The following is a 25,298-nucleotide window of genomic DNA, read 5'->3' on the forward strand; positions in this document are numbered from 1 at the left end:
AATGTCCAAATCCCGCAACAGAAACCAGTGGCTCACACTTGAGCGTCACAGAGCAGGCATTAGAAATATCCCACTGACAAGTGACTCATCTAGGCTACATATCACCACTAGGAAACGCCAAAAAGGCCTATTAGCCAATGATTTAGATTCCCAGGTCATTTAATCTCTGTTTTTTTAAATACTGCTTTTAAAGTGTACTGAGATCTACATTCGTTTAAAAAAATATTTCTGGTTGAAAAAGCAGTAGACTTAGCGCAAGAAGTCCCAATAGCCCAATAGCCTCCCACCCCACCCCTATACAGGAAGTCGCAGGTGAGTATCACTAGTATCGCTCAAACAGACACGCCCGCCGTAACCTGAGTCTCCCCGGAAAACTTTGCACAGGTAGTCGACCTGTCTTTTAGTGTGATAGGACAATTTAGGAATACTTCAGGGGAATATTCACTAGATTAAGAACATTTCATTTACTTAAACGATTTTGTAGATTCCAACTGTTTGAGTTTGCTGGAGTAGGCCTAGTAGTGTTGAGATTGTGCCAATTTAGTGCGTTGTGTTTGACTCGCTGTCGTCAACAAACAGCGGGATCCCACTGACGAGAGGCCTACACTCACCTTGGAATTCAGCTCATTATTGAAACCAACAACAGAGGCACCAAAAAACAGTAGGAGTGGAAAATACTTTTTTTTATTTTTTAAAACCATGGATTACATGGACAGCGGAATGCGATACACGCCACAGTCACAGGTAGCCTATGATAAATTAATTCAGTTCAATTTGTATGATGTAGCCTATCAACCAATGTGCCCTCTCTGTCTTTCCTTCTCAATGCATTTTCCTCTAATGTAGGCTAATCAACTTTGCAGGGATTGTTCTAATTATTTAGACATATTTAATTGGGGTCTCCGTCATAGTTTGCTCAAGCTCCTTTTGCTTAGGTGTGTGGTGTATCAGGAAATTTGCAAGAGCAGCACTGTAGATTTTTGTTTTTATGACTACCATGCCGTTTATGAGACAGTCAACACAATCCCTCATCATATGACTAAAAACGTCTTTAATTTCAATTATTTTGGGACTGCATCTTGAATAACGAAAAGTGGTCATTGATGATGCGAAATCAGTGCCATCAGTTGTTCTATAGCCTACATGTCAGGGGCTGAATCTCTAGTTTTCACTAAAAACAAGTAGGCCTAGCCTAGTCACCCTGCAGTAGTTGAGTTATTCCAGAGCCCTTATTCGATGCTGCCACAAGAACAGGCGGAGGGACATTTTCCCACTCTCCTTCTTGATTTCTGTTTTTCACCTCCGCCCCAGCGACAGCGCAGGACGAGAGGACATGTTTTCGGTGGCGTGCATGTGTGTGCGTGCCTGTATTTGTCTGTTAGCACCATGCGTGTGTTTGTCTGCACCTACCCGACGGGGGCGCCACAGAGCCAGCCAAATAAAGCCACCCATTCACGTCATTCTTCGGACTAGGATTACAGAAAATTAAAACAAAATTTAGAACGAAGCCAGCTACTTGTTTGAGGGTGCTAGACACAGGGTTTGGACTGGGGTGTGCGGGGGAGAGCCCAGAGTGACCCGAGGGGGGCCCCACAGACCTGGCCAAACACAGCTATCCATTCACCTCCAGTCATTTTTACCTCCTCCCCAGCGAATCACGGGGCAGGTCCACGAGCTGACCAAACATGGCCTGGACGGCCGATCACCTCCATTCATCTTTTGGACTAGCTAGGATTACGCAAAAACTACCAGACTGCTTTTCATGAAACTCGGTGGAGGGGTGTAGCATGGGCCAATTTAGAACCCATTCAATTTTGGCGTGCACAGAGTCACAAATTTGCATTAAGGGCAGAGGTCTGTACCCTGAGCACAATTTCTAGTTTAAAGATGTTTCCTCCTTGCAAGTCATTTTTGGTGGTTATGACTGAAGCCTACAGAAAGCGAAACCAAAAGCGAAAGTGATTGTTTCATTTCTCAGCTACTGGTTCGCTTTCACACAGCACTTTCTTTACTCTCGTCTAAATGCAGCACCACAAGTCACATGAAAAGGCTCAGTGCTGTCATTGGTCAATACCTTTCTGGGGGCGGGTGCAAGAGCGTCATGAAAAACTCCTGTGAATAACGAATTTATAATGTGCACAAGGTAGTTGCGTCGGTCCGAGGTCGCGTGCTTTCACACCATAACTGGTGCGCACAAGAATTCGGTTGAAGCCGCTCCGAGACCACCCCTTCAGGAGGGTCTCGGTGCGGCTGTTTTGGTGCGCACCTGAGTGAGATTGCTGTGTTCACACTCTCTGGCCCAAAGCTCGTTTGGTGCGCACTAACTAGTGTCTGTGTGAATACACCCTTAATTTGTCTGCTATGGACCTACATTTTGCCCAGCCCATACACACTCCTCATGGTATTGCTATTATAAAAAATATCTCATACACTCAAGTGTCCACTTTATTAAGTACACCTATCTAGTACCAGGTAGGACCCCCTTTTATCTCCAGAACAGCCTGAATTCGTCATGGCATGATTCAATAAGGAGCCCTTCTGCACAACACTGTTGTAAACAGCTGTTTGAAGCATTTGTCCCCTTTCTGTTAGCTTGAATTCTCCTCTGACCTCATTAGCAAGTTTTCACCCACAGAACTGCCGCTCACTGGATTTTTGTTTGTTTGTTTGTTTATCACACTATTCTCTGTAAACTTTAGAGACTGTAGTGTGTGAAAATTGCAGGAGAGATGACATGTCTTGCCAATTCTAATGTTACATTACATTACATCATTTAGAAGACACTTTGATCCCAAGTAACCTACGGTAAATGCATTTAAGGTACAGTAGGAAGTTAAAGAGGAAGAAAGTAAGTATATCCTTGAGAACCAATGGTGCAAGAGTAGCAAACTAAAAATAAAATAGATACTTAAGAGGAAGGATCCTGGTAATACTTATTGAAGAGGTGAGTTTTGAGCCTGCGGCGAAAGATGGGCAGTCGAACAACAACTTAAACCTCTTCACCATGTCTACAGTACATGCTTTCAATTTATTAAGTTGTAGCCACATGATTCGCTGTTTGGAGCTATTTGCGTCCATGATAAGATAATATATACTTGAATAATCCCTGTGGGGGAAATTTGGGGTTTCAGCAGTGGGATAGAATAGAATTGATAGATAATATACATAATAGATCGTTAAATTACTAAATTATTAATTATTAAATTAGGCTCTCATTTATCAAAGGAGTGCAGATCCGAGCACAGAAATTATGGTACGACAGTGTCCACGTGTGATCTATCAAACATTTGTATGCCGCCAACCCCATTGTACGAATGATTGGTCGTTGATAAATGTGGCGGATGAAAACAATTGTCATTTAAATATCACACCCCAACATATTCTGGCCTCGCCCCTGTAGTTTACGGCATGGAGATACGAAATACAGCAAAAACAAGGACGTTTCTCTGACTCTTGTCCAAAAACAACTCTTCACTCTTCACACCTGAAAGATTCCAGAAAACCATCTTGCATTTTACAATTTTATTATTTACACAACCAGACAGCGTGCAAGCTGGGCAGCTTCCTTATTTAATTGTGTAGCCTACCCAAAAACCATTGCACATTTCTGTCAATTTGAGGATTTATAATCAAATCAATCAATCAAAGCTTTATTTGTATACACATTTCATACACACAGGCAACACAATGCGCTTTACAGAGAACAAGGGAGGTGGGCATACGACCCACCCCTACATATTCCAAAGGGAAGCAAAAAAACAGTATCACCCGAGGGCTAGAAAAGTGAGCAGTAAAAATTCTTCTCTGACCCCTCTCAACAAGGTGATCGAGCAAGCTCCTGGAGTATGTTTGTCTAACGGCTAAGAACATTTATAAAGCAATAGATTACATTAAATTACATTTTCAGAGTAAGAGAGGCTAAAAACATCATAGGAGAGACATGGCAAACACTGGTCTATGTCTGTGTGTGTGTGAATGTGCCTGGGCCCAGATAGAGGCAGGGGTTGGGGTAGGGAGGGGATACTACTAATACTACTACTACTAATAATAATACATTATTTTACCGTCCATACAGAAAAATGTATTATTGTGACTATAAATGACAAAGTAACAAAATCTCATTAGAGCTAACAGCTGTGTGAATGTCATATATCCTATTTCAACCAGGCCTATAGAAACTGGTGCGCGTCGGGTTAATAGCCAACCTCGCCACTCCTCTCACCTCGGCTGAATGATAGGATGTGCATAGGTCTTCTAGAGCATGGCATTACCGATATGACTGTCAAAGCTCTTATTTAAAGCAATACATCGCGATATTTGGATCTTTACAAACATGTCTGGTGCTAATTCTCCAATTAGATTTACTAAAAGTAAGCTGAATCGTCCAAACAGTCTACTCAGAAAGATAATACATTGACATTTATTACCTTTTAAAACTTGCGCCCCCGGGACGCAGCATTCAGTCGTGTGCGCATGCGCAACGTTGTGCTTAAACAACACAGTAGTAGCTAACTATTCCGGCGTCTATGGATATCATGTATTTTTTAGCTCAATGATATCATGGCGGAGGTGAGAAAACCAAAGCGAAACATCACGGAGGAAGCCAGAAAAAGAAAAAGACAATCTGATAACTTTACGATAGTGCACTTACTCGCAGAGCCTGTGGTGGCGCAGTTTTGAGAAAACGCTATGTATTGCTTTAAATAGCCTAAGTGACTGAAGCCTACCCATTGCTTTTCATTTGTTAATTTTGATTGCTAATAATTGTCATCAGTACATTGATTGATTGGACATTCATTTCACTTTCATTTTAAGACTTGTAAGGTTGCATCTACTGTATAGGCTCAAAATGAAAGCGAGATTACTCTTACACCAAAAACCTATTTAACCCATTACTTACAAACAATTGGAAAATACCCATTTATGTTAGGAATGTATGACACATAGAAGAACTATGATGATAGAAGAACTATGATTTTGCCATAAAGTAGGCTACATATTTTGAAGTGATCAATAGGCTTATGTGGCTGTGCTTAGATGCCAGTCAGAATCAGTCTCATGACAATTCTCAAGCGTACACGTCTGAGACTTGATGTGAGATTTGGTCGCAGTCTCCGCTCAAGTCCAAATTGATAGATTTTGAATTTGGCGTGGAAATGACCGTACGCCCAGTTTTCTGTTACGATCGCTTAGTAAATGAGGGCCAATATGCGTAGACGTTGGATTCATACATATGCATACTGTACATACATGCATACATACAGTACAAACGTACATACAAACAATTTGTATAGACATATGTATAATAACTCATTTGAGTATAATACTCAAACATATATAAACATACTTGCATACATACATACATACTTGCATACATGCAGGTGTACGTAATAAAGTGGCACCTGAGTATGTCTGCTTGTGTCACTGTCTTTCCCTGACAATTGCTATACTTTCTATACTTTTGAAAGATGCTGACTTGATAGAGCCGTTGTTTTACTGTTGTTATTACCAGTCAAAGAGCTCAATAGAGATCAATACTTTGTCCATATGAAGAGGGTGCACACATTGCAATGATTGACACATTGAGGTGAACAGGTGAGTGCACCTCCTCTGAGTCATCGGAAATGGGAGTGTGTAATTAACCAATCAGAGAACCACAACACAGTGTTGCGTTAGATTCCACTACCCTGTCCTGACATGTTGACTGGAACAAATCTCCACTGTGGAGAAAACAGTGAAGCATCACATGATCATTATTACACAGCACGGTGACAGATATAATGCATAGCAAACGACTTCTCTGAGTACAGTAATATCTGAGGGGGTTAGATGGATCTGACGACTAGTTGTAAAGTTCATATAGAAAGTACATTCTTTCTGACTGATTGACAATTTTGTTGACCTCTCCAGTCTTACTGTGAAACTCGTGCCCATTCATTCTTTAGGCTTACAGTATGATAAACAGTCTTGGCAAGGCTAGTCAGAAATGGTAGAATTCCATAGAATCCTCTTAAGAAAAGACACCTTTCCTTCTCAACAGATGAGATGGAGAATTATCTTGGTAGAATAAAACTTTTGTTAGCCTGAGTCTGAATCAACACATTTCTTGGCAGGGTGCGTTCTGGGTCAGTGTCGCTTTCAGGGTGTGATCTTGTTGACTGTAAGGCAGTGTTATGATTAATGCCAAGTATTTTTTTGGGTCAGGAAATGCAACCTTTTTCGTTTAAAGGGTTTACAATACTATATAGTGGAGAAGTAGAAGTCCTAGTAGAAGTCCTAGTTGCAGCTATCTTACTATCCTATTTCTGAATGTACTGGAGGCTGTCGTCTTATCGGTATGTGTCATCATGTACTTAGTCACTATTCTAGACCTCCACTGGTTTGTTCACAGCAGGTTTGACAAGATTTTAGATGCTGAAACTGGACTCCACCCACACCACCACCACCTCTCTCTCTCCTCTCTCTCTCTCTCTCTCTCTCTCTCTCTCTCTCTCTCTCTCTCTCTCTCTCTCTCTCTCAGAAAGCAGTTCTACTTAGAAGTGAATTATCTTGTTGTGTTGCTCCTGTTTAATTGAAACTAGGTTTGCAAATTGTAACCATGTCCCTGAATCGCTCATTGGTAATGTTAAAGCTCAATCGATTAATTGTAATTGAAATGACAAAATTTCCAAACAGTACCAAAAGCGTTTATTTTTCTTAATCAACGCTTCCTACGGACAGACTGGGTTATTTTTTTCTGCCTGCTGCATGTCACAGCTCCTCACAAACTCTGAGCCAATGGTGGGTTTGCTGCAGGTGAAATGAGGAGAGCCAACTTATCCGAGTGAACATTCTTTAAAGGGCAATGCTCGTTTTTGACAACCTGGACCTTATTTACGACATATTATAAGAAGTTTGACTCACCGAGATCACTTTGGCGCTACGATCGTTGTTGGTGCCGAGAATATTGTCGTCGTCATTCGTCAGCAACAATCCGATCGTAGCGCAGAGAATGTGAGCCGGAGAATAGCCAGTCTGCGCGCTGGCCTGTGCGCATGCGTGCTGGAGCAAGTGGGGAAAGGCGTGTAAAGATCATATTACAGAGGCTAAAGACCCCGTATTTGAAAACCACAACAATGGCTCGCGTTGAGGAATCTCAACTGTCGATTCATTCAATCTGATTGATGAAAACAACAGTTTAGCGGCCGAAAATGGATTTTGAGAAACTGCATTCTCGGTGCCCCGATCACCGTCATTACATGGATATACTGGCTCGCGCTGGATTTAAAATTTCTTCTACCGGCCTCCGAACTACACAAAAGTGATCTCGGTGAGTCAAACTTCTTATAATATGTCGTAAATAAGGTCCAGGTTGTCAAAAACGAGCATTGCCCTTTAAGTGATAGAGCATTGCTGTTGTCGTCGTGTTGTACGTGTAGACGGCATCACAATATTTGGAAGTGGCTTCTTGTACGTTCTTTTCCCACACAATGCTTTGCTTGGCCTGCTTCATTTTTCAAAATATGCCGCTGTTGATTTCTCTGCATTTATCCCTAGCCTTTCTCAGGAACTATGAGTGCGCTGATGACGTAGCATCTGCTACCACAGTCCTTTCTACCAACATAGGAAATTGACTTTTAAATAGTCGCCTAGTTGGCGGCGCTTGATGCTCATATTTAAAAGTGTCAAATAAACATGTCAAAGCCACTCACCAAAGCAGAAACGCCTATTGTAACAAACGATGGGTTTTGAAAGCTCGGCGCTACCGTTATGTGATCTTTTTAGCCGGTTTTTGTGGCATCGTCATTATTTTTCGAGGTAGTCTTCTTCAACTGCCATACAACTCCGCATAGCGGACAGCGCCCCATCTGGTCGGAAATCCTCTAAACTACCTCTAAAAATAATTACGATTATCTAAACTACCTCGAAAAATAATGATGATTAGCTTCCGTCCTACCAGACCTGAACAGAAACATACCAGCCACGCACATAAGCCAGGCTGGACCTGGCCTGGTTCTTGGCTAGAGTCTAGAATGTTTAAAATGGAGCTGTCCAGCCATCCGTCACTAACAAATTTCCATTCCCGTTTGTGTTCCACGTCTGGTGCGCACACCCTGCTTTTAAAATAATCTTTTTTTTTGTGACGAATCCAAAAAGATGGCTTACTTTTATTTCAATATCTAATTATTCAATCTAAATCCCCGCCACTGTGATAACAATATTCCTAGGCTACTGTTCACCTCATTATTTATTTATGTAGGCTATGTTGTGAGAGATGTAAGAATTCCCCTTGCTTCCCAACCATCTTATCTACTTTGTGTTGCTGCATTTTTTGTTTTATTCTTTCATGGGTTTTGAGTGAAATCAGCTATTACCAAGAGGACAAAATTAAGGCTTTGTTTACACATACACAGGTTTTTACATAAATGTATATATTTCCCCCTCTCCGTTTTAAAAAATAAAATCGTGCACACGAACACGAATAAATATGCCGCCACTCGCATAAATACGCCACCAAGAGCACTCTACGCCTGTAGGCGGCAGTGTAATGAGAAGCACGAAGACACGTTATCATAATAAAGCAGTTGTATTTGCAAATGCAAACACACCAACAGACTTTGCACTAACAAAAAAAGAACATCGCTTTAGCATCCATGATTATTAGAGAACGTCAGAGGAGCAAACACACTGTAAACAAAGGTCGCACACCTGACGCAATGCATTTTCTGTTGCATACATGATGTAAATCTTCGTCTTCCTCTGTTTACATGCAAACGAAAAAACCTTTTTTTAGGAGTTTTCCTAAATCTCCACTTGGGCCGGAGTTTTTAAAACATTAGTTTTCAGTGGGTTAAAACCTCCTTTTACATGTAAACAACAGGTACAAACGCAGATAAATATCACAGTTTTCCCAGATCCCCGGCTACGTGTAAACAAGGTCCAAGTCTATCTGTTCACCCAACTTCGTCCCAGAGTGCATCCCGCGAGCGCAGCGCTCTATAGGTCTAGATAAGGCTTGCCGTAGGCTATTACTCAGTTCACCTCAGATCTTCCTGGTATAAAGTCACTCTTTTCATTTTTTCCAGTAATCCAAACTCCATGTCCAGTTCCTATTTTGATTTTTGACCATTGACTCGCACACGAACAAACCAGTTCCTAGACTGTTGTTCAATGGTTAGGCTACAGATCCGATTTAAGAATATTATTCCCGATTAAACTGTATAGGCTACAACATATTTGAGGGGTTCTTTTGCAAAAACCTACATCTCCGTTTGTAGGCCTATCCTAAATCACGTTTGCCTATATCTGCGCGGTGAGGAGAGAGTGCCAGGACCCATCAGACGCCACTGCCTGGTACCCATGCTATGGAAAGACCATATAAGGCGCAAGTTGGCACCTCGCCTGAGTGCAGTGTAGTTTTGTTATTAGTCCGAAATTCTAGTTATAGAATTGTTTTCAAAAAATGTTTTTTGTAATGTTTTGATAATGTTGTGTGTCACTGCTGTGTAAGACCAATTTTGATGCACAGAGTGTTAGTGACTTTCCTCCATGTCTCCCACAGGCCATGGATTGGGACACCACTGAACACTTCCTGCCAGCATCGGACTCCAAGAAGCTGGAGAAGAAGAAGGGTCCAGGGAAGGTGGGCGCGGTGATCGGTGTGGTGATCTTCGCTGCTGTTATTGCACTCATGACTGGCTTGCTGGTCTGGCATTTCCACTGTGAGTGACCTTCCATTCCACTCTCCCCTAATCCAATCAATCTTTATACTTACTTTACTGAGTTTATTGTTGTGGGGGCAATGCACTTATTGTTATGGGGACAATGCACGTTATTCAACATTTCAGTAAACGTTCCGGTTTTAACCAATAATAATTTTCAAATGTAGTCTTGTGGGTCAATTGTAGTCTTGTTATTCCTTATGGTCTCCCCCCAAAGCTGTGCTAGGCTATTGCTGTGACCAAGTTATTCCCACAATGCACTAGGCCGTGCCACTCCAGAGCCGTGCCAGGCTATTGTCGCAATTTGTCTTATCTGTCTTATTTGGCTTATCGGTCATATTGTCCTGTAATTACTGCTTTACATATTTGTTAATGCTATTGAAATAGCCAAATGCCTTTCATAGTTTTTAGGGAGCTATGTATTAATGCCATTGAAATAGTTGAATGCCTGTAATAGCTTATAGGGAGTGTTAATACCTTTAATCATTTATAGTGGTGCGTTAATCTTACCAGTCTCAGTATGCTCTCTCAGTATGTGCAAGTCATGCCAAACACCTACAAATATTGGGATTGTGATACATTTCACAGGAAGGCATACAGAGACTGGTAAGATGACACCTTGTGCTTCCCGTCTTGGAAAAGCACATTTATCATAGTTCTTCCAACACATTAATGCCCCATCGACCTCCACTGTAGTCCAATGAGACCCTGTAGAAAAACTGCAGCTAGCTCCATCCTGGAACAATCAGTGAAATTATGGTTAATATGTTTCAGGTTCATGGCAGACAGACCACAAATAGAACTAAATGTTTAAAATAGATTGGATACAATTCTGAGACCACACAAGTTAACTGTGGCTCTACTCATTGATGTCTGTTCGAGTGGTTGCTAGAAATTAATTTAACAGTAATTATTATTTTACTGTGGGGGAATTTTTTTTTATCTTGAGAGTCTAGGGTAACCGGTCAGATTAACTTTTTACAAATACAAGAGAGTGGACACGACTCCCCTATCTGAGCCCATCTCTCTAGGAAGAGTAAAGTGACAATAGAACTTTAACCTTAAATGCAAACTTAACTTTATTAATTAATTTCGGTGGTGTGTGTCCATCAGTCTGTATGTACAGTACGTCTGTTAGCAGGATTACACAAAAACGACTGCACAGATTTTTATTTTTTAAGATATAAAGGCTTTTCAGCTTTAATGGGACAGGACAGTTTGAGAGAGACAGGAAACGTGGGAGAGAGAGAAGGGAGGACATGCGGCACAGGACCCGAGGTCCGCCGCGCGAAGGACTAGCCTTCATATGGGGCGCGCCTTACCCGGTGAGCTACCGGGGCTCCCCTGCACCCTTCCACCCCTTTATGAAACTCGGTGGAAGGGTGTAGCATGGGCCAACCTAGAACCTATTACATTTTGGAGCACATCCGATTCACGGGCAGGTCCATGTGCCGCCCAAACACGGCCGGGCTGGCTGTTCACCATCATTCAGGTTCTGGACCAGGATTACGCAAGAACTACCAGATGACTTTTCATGAAGCTCGGTGGAGGGGTGTAGCATGGGCCAATTTAGAACCCATTTAATTTTGGCGTGCACAGAGCCAGGAAATGCATTCAGGGCGGAGGTCTGTGCTCTCTGAGCACTATTTCTAGTTTAGGAATTAATAGACATGCATCGCATTATGTCTTATTCCCACAGGATGACATATCTAAGTATTGAAAGTTATTATATTCAGTGTGGTGCTGATGGTCAAACTACGTCTAGTAATCCCTGGTTCATAGCTGACCTCTAATGTATATGTGATGCCTTCCTCCATGTAGACCGTCAAGACGTGCGGATTAAGAAGATGTACAGTGGTTCTATGAGGATCACTAACCAGGTGTTCGAGAACGCCTATGAGCAGTCCAACAGCTCTGAGTTCAAAGCCCTGGCTGGACAGGTCATTGCTCAGGTGAGCCAGCTCCTATAACATGCATGAACAGTGACAGTTTGAAATCCCTGTGTACGTCAACAACTCGTCTTTTGGCTTCATTCATTTTTTTGTTTATTTTCCAGCTTAAAGTGATCTACTCCAAGGTGCCCCAGCTGACCAAATATTACGTTGGCTCCACCGTGCAAGCCTTCAGGTATGACAGGTGGTGTAGGCAAGGGATCGGTAGCTGGTGATCACCTTGTTTTTTTACCCTTGTGCAACATTCTCATCCTATCAACTGTACTTATTAGCCTACTGAATAAACAGCACTGGCACATGTTCCACCCTCTTTTATTTGTGTATATATACACCATATTGTATGAATTGTACAGTATAGGCAATCCATACTGGTACAGTGACCGAATCCCCCTCTCCTCCTCCCAGTGAAGGCAGTGTGATAGCCTACTACCTGTCTGAGTTCAACGTGCCTGTGAGCCAGCAGGCAGCTGTTGACAAAGCCATGTCTTCCATGGACAAGATAGTGGAGAAGGATCAGCGTTCTTCAGCGGCCATGAACAACAGGCCCGGCAACGCTCTGTTCTTCGACGACGTGGTGTCCGCAGGTTAGGAGAGAGACCGCTACCGCCCGGCTTTGTACCATAGCTCTGTCTGTCCTCCCCTGTTCTGCTTGGCATTCTAATGATGATAATGCATTTTTCATACATTTATGTATGAAAATAATCTGATCTGTGTTTGTGTGTCTTTTGTTTTGCAGCACTGGACTCCCGCATGTTCACAACATCCTTCAAGAGTAAGTCCTCTTCCTTCGTCGCGGTCAGTTTAGACGCGGCGCCGTAGAGACGACGTGATATCCTCCATGTCCGATTCCTCCCAGGCACCATGTGAATGAGCATCCCCGTTCCCTTAGGCTCTTACAGGTACACACAGCACGCCAGTGCCAATCACATCGGGATGATCGAGTCCCCGGGCTTCCCGGACACCCCGTACACCCCCAACACCTACATCCAGTGGCAGCTGAGGGCCGACCCCGGCTACGTCATCAAGCTGGACTTTGACACCTTCAACCTGGAGGAAAACTGCAAGCACGATTTTGTCAAAATCTATGATTCGCTGGTGGCCATCGAGAGCCGTGTCATGGACGAGTGAGTATGCACTTTGGCCCTGCCTACCGGCTGCTGGTGGGGAGGCCACCGCCCCCGGTTGATGAGTAACTCCTGCATTCTGCTCTATTTTTATTTTTTTCAGTATTCATTCAGTTTAGTTTCTCTTTTACAGACCTGTGTGTGTCATAAGGTTATGAAATCCTGAACACGTATCTACTGTATGGATGAATAGATTATGTTTACAATTAATCTGAGGTTGTGGATTCAAAAGGAGGTTCCCTTGTGTTCAAGGCCCTCTGCTGGTCACATGAGTTACAGCTAAACTAATATTAATCATTCTAAATCCAAACCCACCATATTGGAGAATATACACAGTGATATTTATCCACTAACATGTCGCATCCTCACTCTTTGGACAGGATCTGTGGGTACTACTCTCCCAGTGAGCCTTTGACCTTCCTCTCCTCTCGCAACGTCATGCTGGTGACTCTGGTGACCAACGAGGACAGGAACTACCCCGGCCTCCGGGCCTACGTCTCACAGGTTCCGCAGCACAGCAGCGGTAGGGCCTAACACACCCCCGGACCCACTGACCTTCACCTCACACCTGATCACTCCTCCTCTTCACATCACACTCGCCCAATACACTCCATCCTGCGATGTTCGACATTGTTTTTTTTACATGATGCGCGCTCGTGATGCATGCTCATGTTTAACGCGTTATTTGTTTTATGATCCTAGAACTTTCATGTGGTGGTCAACTGGCAGGAGAGACGGGCACCTTCATGTCTCCGAACCACCCCAATTACTACCCACCTAACACCTACTGTGAATGGAGCATCCAGGTGATGCACCAATAACGCGCTTTTATTCCGCGAGCCGTGCAGCCAATCGGCATTGAGCCCCGCTGGTATTTGAGGACTCGGCGGTTGTTGACAGTTGATGTGCTTGTCCTCCCTGCAGGTCCCAGCTGGTAAAATGGTGAAGGTGACTTTCACCAAGTTCCTCCTGTCTGAGCCAGGGCAGGATGAGAAAGAGTGTAGGAAGGACTATGTGGAGATCAACAGAGAGAGGTGAGTCCCCCCCCCCCCCCTCGGCCGACCCTCTTGCGTTTCCATATACCCAGGTGCATGAATACCAGGATGATAGATTGACGTGTGTGTCTGCGTTTTGCGTGCGTGTACCACAGGATGTGCGGAGAGAAGATGTCCGACGTCGTGGTCACCAGCGAAACGAACCAGATGTCCGTGCTGTTTTACTCCGACCGCTCCTACGTGGACCGGGGCTTCTCCGCCAAGTTCGAGGCCTTCGCATCCAAAGACCGTAAGTGAAGATAAAAGGGCTCTCTCTCGTCTTTCACCGCCCCTGACCGGCTGAGTCTGAGCTCACGGACGTCCGACCCTCTCTGTCCCCTGCCTCCGCAGCCTGTCCCAAGCAGTTCCAGTGCAAGAACAAGCGATGCATCAAAAACGACCTCCGCTGCGACGGCTGGAACGACTGCGGGGACATGAGCGACGAGATGTCCTGCAGTGAGTAGTGGTGCTAGCGGTTCACACGCCGCACACATTCCTCCTCCCCTGTGGGCCGGGCGGGATCTCCGTTGTGTTGGTTACGTATTTGTCTGTGTGTGTGTGTGTGCGTGTGTGTGTGCGTGCGCAGAGTGCCAGTCGTCTCAAATCCAGTGTAAGAACAGCCTCTGCAAGCCCAAGTTCTGGCAGTGCGACGGCGTCAACGACTGCGGAGACAACACAGACGAGAAGGGCTGCGGTAAGAATGCCCGTCTGTTGAGATGAGCGTCTGAAGACGCCGGCGCCGACGGAGGAGCCCAATGTCTTCTCCTGCTGTTCGCTCATGATCTTTCCCCCCCAGGGTGCGCGTCTGGGCAGATGACCTGTCGCAACGAGAAGTGCGTGTCGGAGAAGAAACGTTGCGACGGCAGGGACGACTGCGGGGACGGCTCCGACGAACTGGATTGTGGGAGAAGTGAGAAACCGTTTTTTTTGTGGGTGTGGTACGTGACTCCAAGCTGGTTTAGCCAGTCTGCATGGGTGCCGGTTGCTCACGTTCCGTTCTCTCCTGTTCCACCCAGCGACCAATGAGAGGTGCACAGAGCTGACCTACAAATGCAAGAACAGCATGTGCATCAGCAAGGTGAACCCAGAGTGTGACGGCGTTAAGGACTGCGAGGACGGGTCTGACGAGGCCACCTGTGGTACGACACTCTCTCTCCTCAACATCTTACGTTAGCTCACAGGTCAAATACTTTCTGGGGACAATCGGCGGGAGGAGATCGATCTGTGTAATAGTGTACCGCTCCTAAAACGACGTGTAACGATAGCTTATCTGTCGGCCAGACTGTGGGAGGAGCATGTTCAAGACGTCTCGCATCGTGGGTGGTCAGGAGGCGGAGGAGGGCGAGTTTCCCTGGCAGGTCAGCCTCCACATCAAGAACTCCGCCCATGTGTGTGGGGCGTCCATCATCAGCGAACGCTGGCTGGTCACCGCCGCTCACTGCGTGCAGGACGACGTCAAGATCAAGTACAGTAGCCGCACGCTCTCCGTCCACTTCATCCGTTCGCTCGCAATCCCCGCCTCTCTAACTACAGTCGGATTTACTTGTGACGGCTTTGGTAGATCTCACCCTGTAACAACAATCAATCTTGTCCATAAAATCTCAAACATCTGTATGAAGTTTGATTGTTTAATATCAGTTTAATGCCGGTTGAGCGGGTACACACAATGTCTTGTACCAACCCCGCACCCCAAACTGCCGGCGGTTGTCATATCACTTCTGCGCAGGTATCTGTTGTTGTCGTACCTTATCCAGCTAACGCTGACCTGCCTGCTCTGTTGTTGTCGTACCTTATCTGCCTGCTCTGTGGTTGTCTGTGCTCGAGTTGCGCCCTGTGTACTTTGTGCTCTGCTTATACTCTGTCAAAGCATCTCTTCACTTCGAGCTTCACTGAGTGTGAACAAACCTCTGTGTCTGTGTCTCTGTGTCTCTGTGTCTCTGTGTCTGCGTCTCTGTGTGTCTGTGTGTGTGTGTGTGCGCGCGTGCATGTGTGTGTGCGCGTGCGTGCGTATACTCTACCCAGATACTCTCAGCCGGGCACCTGGGAGGCCTATCTAGGACTTCACAATCAGGGGACTAAGGGGAAGAACGTGGTGAAGAGGAGCCTGAAGCGGGTCATCTCCCACCCCTATTACAACTCATTCACGTTTGACAACGACATCGCCCTGATGGAGCTGGACAGCCCTGTGGCCTACAGCGACTACATCAGGCCCATCTGCCTGCCCTCTGCCCAGCGCGTCTTCCCCTCCGGCAGCTCTGTGTGGATCACTGGCTGGGGCTCCACGCGAGAGGGGGGTGAGTCACGCTCAGCCGTCGTATACCAGCGCGGTCTACAGTACGTCTAGCTGTTGACGTTACGATCTTGAGGCGTAGTACCAGTGTATGGAAACACTGCACATGGATATAAAATGATGACACCTGATGATATTGGCAATGTGTCATTTTTGGAATATGGTGTGTGTGTGTGTGTGCGCGTGCGTATTCCAGGATTCGGTGCACGGGTGCTCCAGAAGGCCCAGGTCCGCATCATCAACAGCACAGTGTGCAACAGTCTGATGGGCGGACAGATCACCTCCCGCATGCTCTGCGCCGGGGTGCTGAGGGGCGGAGTGGACGCCTGCCAGGTAACACACCCGAACGTCAACACACCCGACCTCAACACTCCTGACCTCAACACTCCTCACTGCACCTCTCTCTCCTGGACCCGCTGGCCTCCTATTGCATTCTGCACATATAAGCTAACACACTCTCTCTCTCTCTCTCTTTCTTCTTTTCTCCATGTCCTTTAGGGTGATTCTGGCGGCCCCCTGTCCAGCCCTGACGGGAATCGTATGTTCCTGGCTGGAGTGGTGAGCTGGGGGGACGGCTGCGCCCGCAGGAACAAGCCGGGTATCTACTCCACAATCACCAAGTTCCGAGGCTGGATCACGGAAAAGACCGGCTTGTAAAGCAGAAGAAATGATCCACCAGTGAGAAATGACGAGGACATCGGGTGACATACTGTACAGACTGTCTGTTTGTTTGAGGACCCATCTACCTTTAGCTATTGAACAGTTTGACCAGTTCTGAGGTCAGGCCTCAAATTCACACACATCCATTCACCTGCCTGTACTATGGACTATGACACTGGGTTCCTTGGAACTGCATTTGCATGACAAGCAACTTATGTATTTTTATGAAGGGGGGGGGTTGCTGGTTTTTGGTATGTTTTTAAAATGTAAATAAATTGTTTTTATGTGTTTTAGCTATCTTTCTTAAGCAATTTGCCATTTCCAAGAGGCACACTACTGTTTTTAGAAGTACATTTTATAGGATTTTGTGGAAAATTGTTACAGCATATAAGATAATCAGGGGATGAAATGCACAACAAGACATCCTCCTATTTTTTCCATCAGATAACCTTTTAACTATTATTTTAAAACTAGCCTAAATATCAAATTGGACTCCCTCTTCTACTTGTCCTTTTGCACCTTTAATTGTGAATTTCATAAAGGATTGCAAATAGACTGAGAGCTCAAGCTCTGCTACCTCCTACGGTTTGGTACTGTTTCTAAGCCTTGTCACAATATTATGTTCACATGTTAGTCATACAAATACAAAGCACTCTGACTTGAAAGGAATGAAGAATGTGCCTTTTAAAATGTCAACTTTCATGGTTGTTTTTCTTGGACTACAGTATACACTGTATTTCTCTTCAGGGATTGCATTTATGTAAAACTCAACAATATACAGTAAAGCTTCACTAGAAATATATATATATGTATGTGTGTGTGTATCATATGTTCATGTGACAAAACTTTCTGCACTAATATCAAATCAGATTCAGATAAACCGAAATTGGGAGAATGTACAATTTTAATGAAATCCATGTAATTATGTATGTAAGATTTCTTGAAATAAAATAAGACAAAACGTTGTCATGGATGCCTATTTCTACAGATGTCATGAGATGTAAACCTCATAATTCAGAAAACCTTGCAGTTGCGAATCATATAATTCTATTCACACTAATGTAAGACTGGTGGGGATCAAACCGCTGATGTTTATCATGGAAATCCTAACCACTACTGCTACACCAGTCACAGGCAGGGCTACTCATCACACAAGCCTTGGTCCAAAGAACCACTGCTACACTAATCTATTCAAATAAAGATATTTGAATTACAAATGCCTGAAGTCTCTCCCTCCATGAAGGTTTATGAGAGTGGGAGGACATAAGGCTACAGGCAGAGAAGAGAGATTCCATTATGTTGTGATGGAGAGGGATGGGAGACCTTTGGGACTGGAACCTGCAGACTGGAGCCTGGTGTGGACTCGGTGGCTGCTCGTCTTCTGTCTCCGACTTCTGCCTGGCGCTGCTACAGGTGTCCATGCCCCCTGTCCTGAGTTCCACTCCACCAGCCCCTCCTCACCGGAGCTGAGGCTGCTGAGCTTCACGGCAGGGCAGGGACCCTGTGGATCTCCCTACGAGGTCCCAGCAGACCTTCCAGGCCTGCCTTGGAGACCCGACATCCCCACAGTGGTGATGGTGCCAGGCAGGAGGCCACTCAGGAGGCAGCCCCGCTGGGTGGGGATTATGGCAGGGGAGCTGCTGGCCCTTGGGCCGAGCAACATTCTGGCGCTAGACTGGCTGGCAGCACCAGAGCAGGAGATCACAGATGGGGCCAGTCAGATTGGCAAGAGACTGGCACAGGTCATTCAGGCACTACTGGTGTGTTAACGTTTCACAGCACCTCTGGGGCGGGGGAAGAGACGTTTGTCTGTTCTCTCTTTACATGAAGAGATACTGCATGCTGAAATGAAGATGCTTTTTTTTGTAAAGCCTGTCTCCTTTTCCAGGACAAGGGGTCTTCTCCTGAAATGTTCCACTTGATTGGATTCGGTGTGGGAGCCCATGTGGCTGGTGTTGCTGGAAGATATCTGCATGGAACCATAGGAAGGATCACTGGTATTGAGGTCAAATCTTTGGTTACACCCACATATGATGAAACAAATTCTTAATAACAGAATGTCTTTATTTGCCACAGGTCTGGATCCATTTGCACCAGTATTTTCAGAAGCAGATAAAAGTTTCACTTTGGATTACACTGATGCGCAGTACGTGGATGTGATTCACTCTAACTTCAATGGTGAGAGATCTTTTCTAAAGACACTTTTACTAATAATCCTACTGTAGTCTCGCAGTGCCAGACTTTGGAGATATCTAGTGTTTAGAGACTGGCTCACGAGTCTAGTGTAAACCCAAAGTCAGCTCATTACCTTCTATGTCCTCAGCCAATGAACCTATAGCTGCCCTGGGATTCTCCAAAGCAGTCGCCCATGTGGATTTCTACATTGGTCAAGGATATCAACTTCCTGGTTGCCCTATAGGTCTCATGGAAAGTGAGTATGTGAGGTAGAAGAAAACACATTGTCAAAATATACTATACACAATAGTATATAATACTATATTATATACACATTTAGTATATAAGGAACTTTAAATTGAAGGGGCTTTGTTTTATTGCTTACAGGGGAGCAATACTTGCTCTGCAGCCATCAGCGTGCCTTCGAGGTCTTCACCAGCTCCATCCAGGCTGCATGCCCTCTCGTGGCTCTCCCCTGCAGGGGTCTGGAGGACTTCCAGCGGGCCCTCTGCACACACTGCCTCCTCCCTGGTCTCAGTGTCTGCCCACGGCTGGGTGGAAAATCTCATTCATTTACACATCCAAGGAATGGTAAACAAATACTGCATACAGTATGAATGACCGATGTGACATTTAATCATCAGGATGTTCTCTCCCAAAGGTTATGATATCAGCTGGTTGCCTGTAGAGCGGCCTGTGCCCTTCCAGCATGTGACTGCCCTCCTGAACATCACTGCAACGCCTCCGTTCTGTGGTTAGGACATTTTTGTGATATAGTTGAATAATGTCACATCAAGCAGCAAGATATTTAAATCATGTTCTGTCATGTGTCCCTTTTAGTTACTCCATTTCTATTGGAGCTGCATTTAGAAGGAAACAGCTCATTGAAAGCACAATTATATATTCAGCTAAAGGGAGACAACAACAAAACATCCTACATGTTGGTGTCAGGGTAAAAGTATTTACTTCTTGAGTTGATACAGATTTGGCATCTTGGGATAACCTTGAGGTAACACTGTTTTCTTTGTGTAGTCCATCGATTATGGAGTTTCGGCCACATCAGATGTACCAGTTCATGGTTTCAGTGGACCATACAGACGACTTCAAAACATTGTCACTTGAATTCTATTCTCAACGTCTTCTCTACTTTCAATGGAGGAAAAGAAAAATTTGTATTAATTATCTCCTGCTCATTCAACTTCCTAGATTTAAGGGGTAAAGAATACAAATCATCAGGCTCAAATAGTGTGCACTCAACAAATTGATCTTGTAAATGTCATTCTATGTTTAATGCATAATTTATCTTACAGGCAAGTTTACAGGGCAGAGAGTGTGTTGGCAGTTGAAAACCAGAGAGTAGAAGTTGAACTAAAAAAAAAAAATCCAGTATCCATTAAGGACAAATGAATGGGGCAGATGATGATGATGAAGAATGAGAAGAAGAAGAAGAAGAAGAAGAAGAAGAAGAAGAAGGAGAAGAAGAAGAAGAAGGAGAACATGATGATGATGATGATGATGATGATGTTATTGTTGTTATTATTATTATTATTATTTGGTGTTTTCAGTTTGTTGAAATGTTATAAATAAAATTGATGTGGAATGGGAGCTCATTCAGATTCAGTTCACTAAAGGCCCTGACTTGCGGAACATGATACATTAGCGTTATATTTTGACGGACCTCATTTGTGATGGACCGGAAGTTGTCCTTCCATATTTATGTTCCGCTGCATTTTCCATAGTACTATCGCGTCCATATTAGAACCTTGTTTGTGACACACAAACGTGTTCGATGGTAGGAAGAAAGACTTGAAAGTTGTTTTTGAATGCGGTTTTAACTGGCTAGTGAGAACGGTTCTCCCATGCGAACGTATCAACGTCCTTATTCAGTGAATACTGATTTGTGAGTAACGTTATTTGCCGCTAGCTTGGAGAGTAGGCTACCAATGGATTCAGATAGGAGGAGGGACAGTCGGAGCTGGGACTGGGATAGCCCACAGTGCCGTGCCCAGCTGAATGAAGTCTTTTTCCGTCAACATGACTACATTCAGACAGGCAGCCCCGAGCACAAGGAGTTCTGGGCCTTCTTTGATCGCTTCCAGAGGTTCAAGACAAAGAAAGACATGTCAGGGAGCAGGGGCAGCAGAAAAGATAATCAGGAAGAGGGGAAAGATATGGCAAAGTCAGGCAGTGGAGGGGTAGATCTGGGTCTTCCTAAGGAATATGATGCCCGTTATCGGATCAATGTGTCTGTATGCACCAGAGATGTAGAGGAGCGGCTTGGGAAGTCTGACCACAGACACAGACCAGGCTCCTCAGGGCCAGGGTCTCAGGAGATAGCTGACTGTCGCCTTGCCCTCCTCCACTTCTTGGACTTCAGCCAGAGACAGAGCTTTGGGAAGCTGGCCAAACTGCGTCGGGAGCAGAAAAATCTGCCCATCTTCCAGTACAGGGACCGGATTGTGGAGCTGGTTCGTACCAACTCAGTGGTGGTGGTGGCAGGGGACACGGGCTGTGGGAAATCCACCCAGGTGCCCCAGTACCTCATCTCCTCTGGCTTCAGTAACGTAGCCTGCACTCAGCCTCGCCGCATTGCCTGTATATCCCTTGCCAAGAGGGTCAGCTTTGAGAGTCTCAACCAGTATGGCTCCAAGGTAAGCCTATTTCACACAACAAGGCTGACTCATATGAAACCTTATTGAGTTGTTCATAGATGATCCTCTTTGTGGCAGACAGAACATGCATTTGTGATATCCAGGTGGGGTACCAGATCCGCTTTGAGACCACCCGCACGGCAGCTACCAAGCTGCTCTTCCTGACAGAGGGTCTGCTGCTCCGCCAGATCCAGCAAGATGGGGTTCTGGCTCAGTACCAGGTTCTGATCGTAGATGAGGTCCACGAGAGGCATCTCCACTGTGACTTCCTCCTTGGGGTCCTGCGCTCACTTCTGTCCACGCGTCCTGACCTGCGCCTGGTCCTCATGTCAGCCACCATCAACATCAAACTCTTCTCCAACTACTTCAACAGTGCTCCTGTGCTGCAAGTGCCTGGCAGGCTTTTCCCCATACAGGTGAGTAGATATGCACAACAATACACATCAGCTTACATTGTTACTTTTTTCAGGTTATGGTTATTATCTGTTAAGCTGCGTGTTTTTGTAGTTCGAGTTCGGCTATAAATGTTAAGTCTAACTATAGTCGGAGAGCCCAAAGGGAGCGCAGAGAGTGTCTTGGTGTCTACGGCGTCTGGACCGCTCCCTCTGTCCCCGCCCAGGTGATCTACCAGCCCATTCCCCAGGAGGAGCAGGTCTCTCGCTCAGAGAAGCTGGACCCGCGGCCCTACCTGCGCGTGCTGCAGGGCATCGACCAGCGCTACCCACCGGAGGAGCGGGGCGACCTGCTGCTCTTCCTCAGCGGGGTGGCTGAGATCTCCACCGTCCAGGAGGCCTGCCAGGTCTACGCCACGCACACATCCCGCTGGATAGTCCTACCCCTGCACAGCACCCTCTCCCTGGTCCAGCAGGACAAGGTACTGGATATCGCCAGCGGTGACCAAGTCTCGGACCGCACTACGCTATTCGGCTGATTCCTATAGGGATTTTCCCCATTGCAATTCGATACGAAACGTAGCAAGCGCAATCAAGCACCTCTCCCAGGGGCGTCTAAACTCAGACTTCTCATTACCCTGTAGGTGTTTGACATTTCCCCTCCGGGGGTGAGGAAGTGCATCATCTCCACCAACATCGCAGAGACCTCAGTCACTATCGATGGCGTGCGCTTCGTTGTGGATTCAGGTAAGCGGCCAGAAAATGACTGGTAACGATTGTTAGAACATGGTTAGAGCAGTTATGATCAGTGAGATCAAGTGTCAGAGACTTCATAATTTCACAATCTATCCTCAACTACTACAGCATCGGGAGCCAGAGTAGAGGCTTCTATTGAAGGGCTCCCTTTCACTCTCACGAGCCTCGTGTGACTTTTCTGACGCTTCCTACTGCGTACCTTCCTTGAGCGAGAACAGAGAGTGTTATTGATGACGCTGTTGTGCGCTCCTTCAGGGAAGGTGAAGGAGATGAGTTTCGACCCCAAGGCTAAGATGCAGCGCCTGCAGGAGTTCTGGATCAGCCGGGCCAGCTCTGAGCAGAGGAAGGGCCGTGCTGGGAGGACGGGGCCTGGGGTGTGCTACCGCCTCTACGCCGAGTCCGACTACGACGCCTTCGCCCCCTACCCGGTCCCTGAAATCCACCGGGTGGCTCTGGACTCTCTGGTCCTCCAGGTACCAGCCAGAGGATGGACAGTTCAAAATCCCACAGCAGACTAATCGGTCCTGTATGGAGTTCATGTTCATTGGTCAGCTGGGAATAGATACAGTCATATATAGATGGGATTCAGTTATTTCCGGAATGTGCATAAACTATGTAGAGAAAATAAGGACATGATGTCTTGAACATTTTCTCTGTCTTCGCAGATGAAGAGTATGAACCTGGGGGACCCGCTGTCTTTTAAGTTCATCGACCCTCCTCCCGTGTCCAGCATCCAGACTGCAGTGACCTATCTGAAGGAGCAGGGGGCGCTGGACACCCGCGGGGACCTCACCTCTATTGGCAGCCTGCTGGCACAGCTGCCTGTGGATGTGGTCATAGGTAGGGTCCCCTGACAATGTGGTAGAATGGACTCTGATTGTGACCCCTGAACTGTGCCCTCTGACCTGTGTGTGTGTATGTGTGTATGTGTGTATGTGTGTGTGTGTGTGTGTGTGTGTGTGTGTGTGTGCGTGTGTGTGTGTGTGTGTGTGTGTGTGTGTCCGTGTGTGTGTGTGTGTGCGGATGTGTACGTGTGTGTGTGTGTGTGGTGATCAGGGAAGATGCTGGTTCTGGGCTCTGTGTTTAACCTGGTGGAGCCTGTGTTGACGGTGGCAGCAGCCCTCAGTGTCCAGTCCCCGTTCCTGCGCAGTGCCCAGCACAACCCGGACTGTGCCACCGCCCGTCAGCCCCTGCTCAGCAACCAGGGAGACCCCTTCACTCTGCTCAACACCTTCAATGCCTGGGTGCAGGTCAGTGGAGGAAGGAGACATTTGCACATGGAACAAGTTTCCTACAAACATAGGCATGCTTTATGAAACAAGTGCATATGAAAACATGCTGTCCCCCACCCATTATGCTTTGTTCCCTTGTGGTAACAAGCCCCCTGCCTCACTGACACTGGGACCTCCACTCCCCCCTCCACCCTATTCAATGTATCCATCTGGTGTGCAAACAGGTCCATGGGATACTCCATGGGATAGTCTTAAAGGGTTAGTTCAGAATTTTGGACATCGAGTCTCATTTACGACTTACCCATAACGTTGTCGATTGATGGAGTTCATTTTCAGCTGATGCCATCATGCCCCCTGATTCAGGCATTCATGGCATGCTCATGCTAGCACGATCAAATTTAATTGGCTAGCATTCAAAGAAAACTCACTTAAAGCTCGGCACTTTGGCAGCCTCTCTGGTCGTGATAAAATCGGCACTGCGTTTTAAAAACCACAATCCCCCACTCACTCGCCGTCACGATGGGAAAAAATGACAAAAAACGCGCATGGCGCAGACTGGATTGTAAGATTGTAGCTACTTTCTGGAAGGATGGCTTCAATGCAGGTAAATACTGGTCTTATTTCTTTTATGTGCATGTAGATTTCGTTTCGTGGGGCGAAGTGTTTGTTGTCTTGCTGATATTGTGACACGCAAAACGTGTCACTTCCGTTTCCACCACAAGATTTCCCGCCAGTGTACTAGCCAGTACACCGAAATTCAATACATTCACAGGGTCTCATGCAGTCTCATGTCCCGAAAATTATTTTGCTCAGCTATTCATAAACTAATAGCAAGTAAAGTTGAATATTGAGCCATAAAAAAGTTATCTCATTGAGCTTTCAACACTCCAAACAAGTAAGGATTGTCAGATAACTCCTCATCAAAGTCAGATATATATCTTTCGAATGTGACCAGTGCAACTTGTTGTGTTGATGGTAAGAGAATAGTCCACTCTTCTGTTCATTGTTGTTGTGAAGACAATAGTGCTGGCTAGTTACGTATCGCTCTGCCTCCCTATTTACAGAGAGAGCCATATAGGTCTGAACAAACAAATGGGTTCAACTAAATTATGGTATAAAAACTCAAATGAGCCCCCGACAGACTGTCCTCATATGTGATTTGATTTGGGTGCACTGTGGAGTGTTTAAGTGAGTTTTCTTTGAACGCTAGCCAATTCAGTTCGATTGCGCTAGCATTAGCATGCCATGAACGTCCGAACGAAGGACAGCATGGAATCAGCTGAAAATGATTTCCATCAATCAAAAACATTACGGGTATGTCGTGAATGAGG

The 25,298-nt window shown here is 45.7% G+C and overlaps 3 protein-coding genes across 3 annotated transcripts in view; all 3 read left to right on the forward strand.

The window, feature by feature from the left end:
• Positions 1-699: 699 nt before the first annotated feature.
• Positions 700-16,758, forward strand: st14a (ST14 transmembrane serine protease matriptase a; the record flags this gene model as incomplete). Its single annotated transcript, XM_084447197.1, has 19 exons — positions 700-744; positions 9,542-9,701; positions 11,523-11,653; positions 11,758-11,828; positions 12,059-12,237; positions 12,390-12,468; positions 12,526-12,777; positions 13,158-13,300; positions 13,480-13,583; positions 13,702-13,811; positions 13,928-14,061; positions 14,163-14,267; positions 14,398-14,505; positions 14,608-14,721; positions 14,828-14,950; positions 15,093-15,276; positions 15,834-16,105; positions 16,298-16,434; positions 16,600-16,758. 19 exons carry the CDS (start codon positions 700-702, stop codon positions 16,756-16,758), a joined length of 2,610 nt encoding a protein of 869 aa, XP_084303323.1.
• Positions 16,759-18,065: 1,307 nt separating this feature from the next.
• Positions 18,066-19,695, forward strand: LOC311316454 (phospholipase A1 member A-like; the record flags this gene model as incomplete). The annotated part of the gene is made up of 5 exons (XM_084447310.1): positions 18,066-18,503; positions 18,650-18,758; positions 19,085-19,192; positions 19,324-19,467; positions 19,598-19,695. The coding sequence occupies 5 exons, from the start codon at positions 18,066-18,068 to the stop codon at positions 19,693-19,695; spliced, it is 897 nt and encodes a 298-aa protein (XP_084303436.1).
• A 1,047-nt stretch (positions 19,696-20,742) lies between these two features.
• Positions 20,743-25,298, forward strand: part of dhx34 (DEAH (Asp-Glu-Ala-His) box polypeptide 34) — an 8,738-nt gene continuing 4,182 nt past the window's right edge. Inside the window, exons 1-7 of the mRNA XM_084440191.1 lie at positions 20,743-21,587; positions 21,692-22,003; positions 22,207-22,461; positions 22,624-22,726; positions 22,991-23,208; positions 23,401-23,575; positions 23,792-23,985. Of these exons, the coding sequence (XP_084296317.1) occupies positions 20,880-21,587; positions 21,692-22,003; positions 22,207-22,461; positions 22,624-22,726; positions 22,991-23,208; positions 23,401-23,575; positions 23,792-23,985 (1,965 nt within the window). The 5' untranslated portion in view covers positions 20,743-20,879. The remainder of the gene's footprint in view (positions 21,588-21,691; positions 22,004-22,206; positions 22,462-22,623; positions 22,727-22,990; positions 23,209-23,400; positions 23,576-23,791; positions 23,986-25,298) is intronic.

The sequence above is a fragment of the Borostomias antarcticus genome (assembly GCF_949987555.1).
Source record: "Borostomias antarcticus genome assembly, chromosome: 1".
Classification (NCBI taxonomy): Eukaryota; Metazoa; Chordata; class Actinopteri; order Stomiiformes; family Stomiidae; genus Borostomias; species Borostomias antarcticus.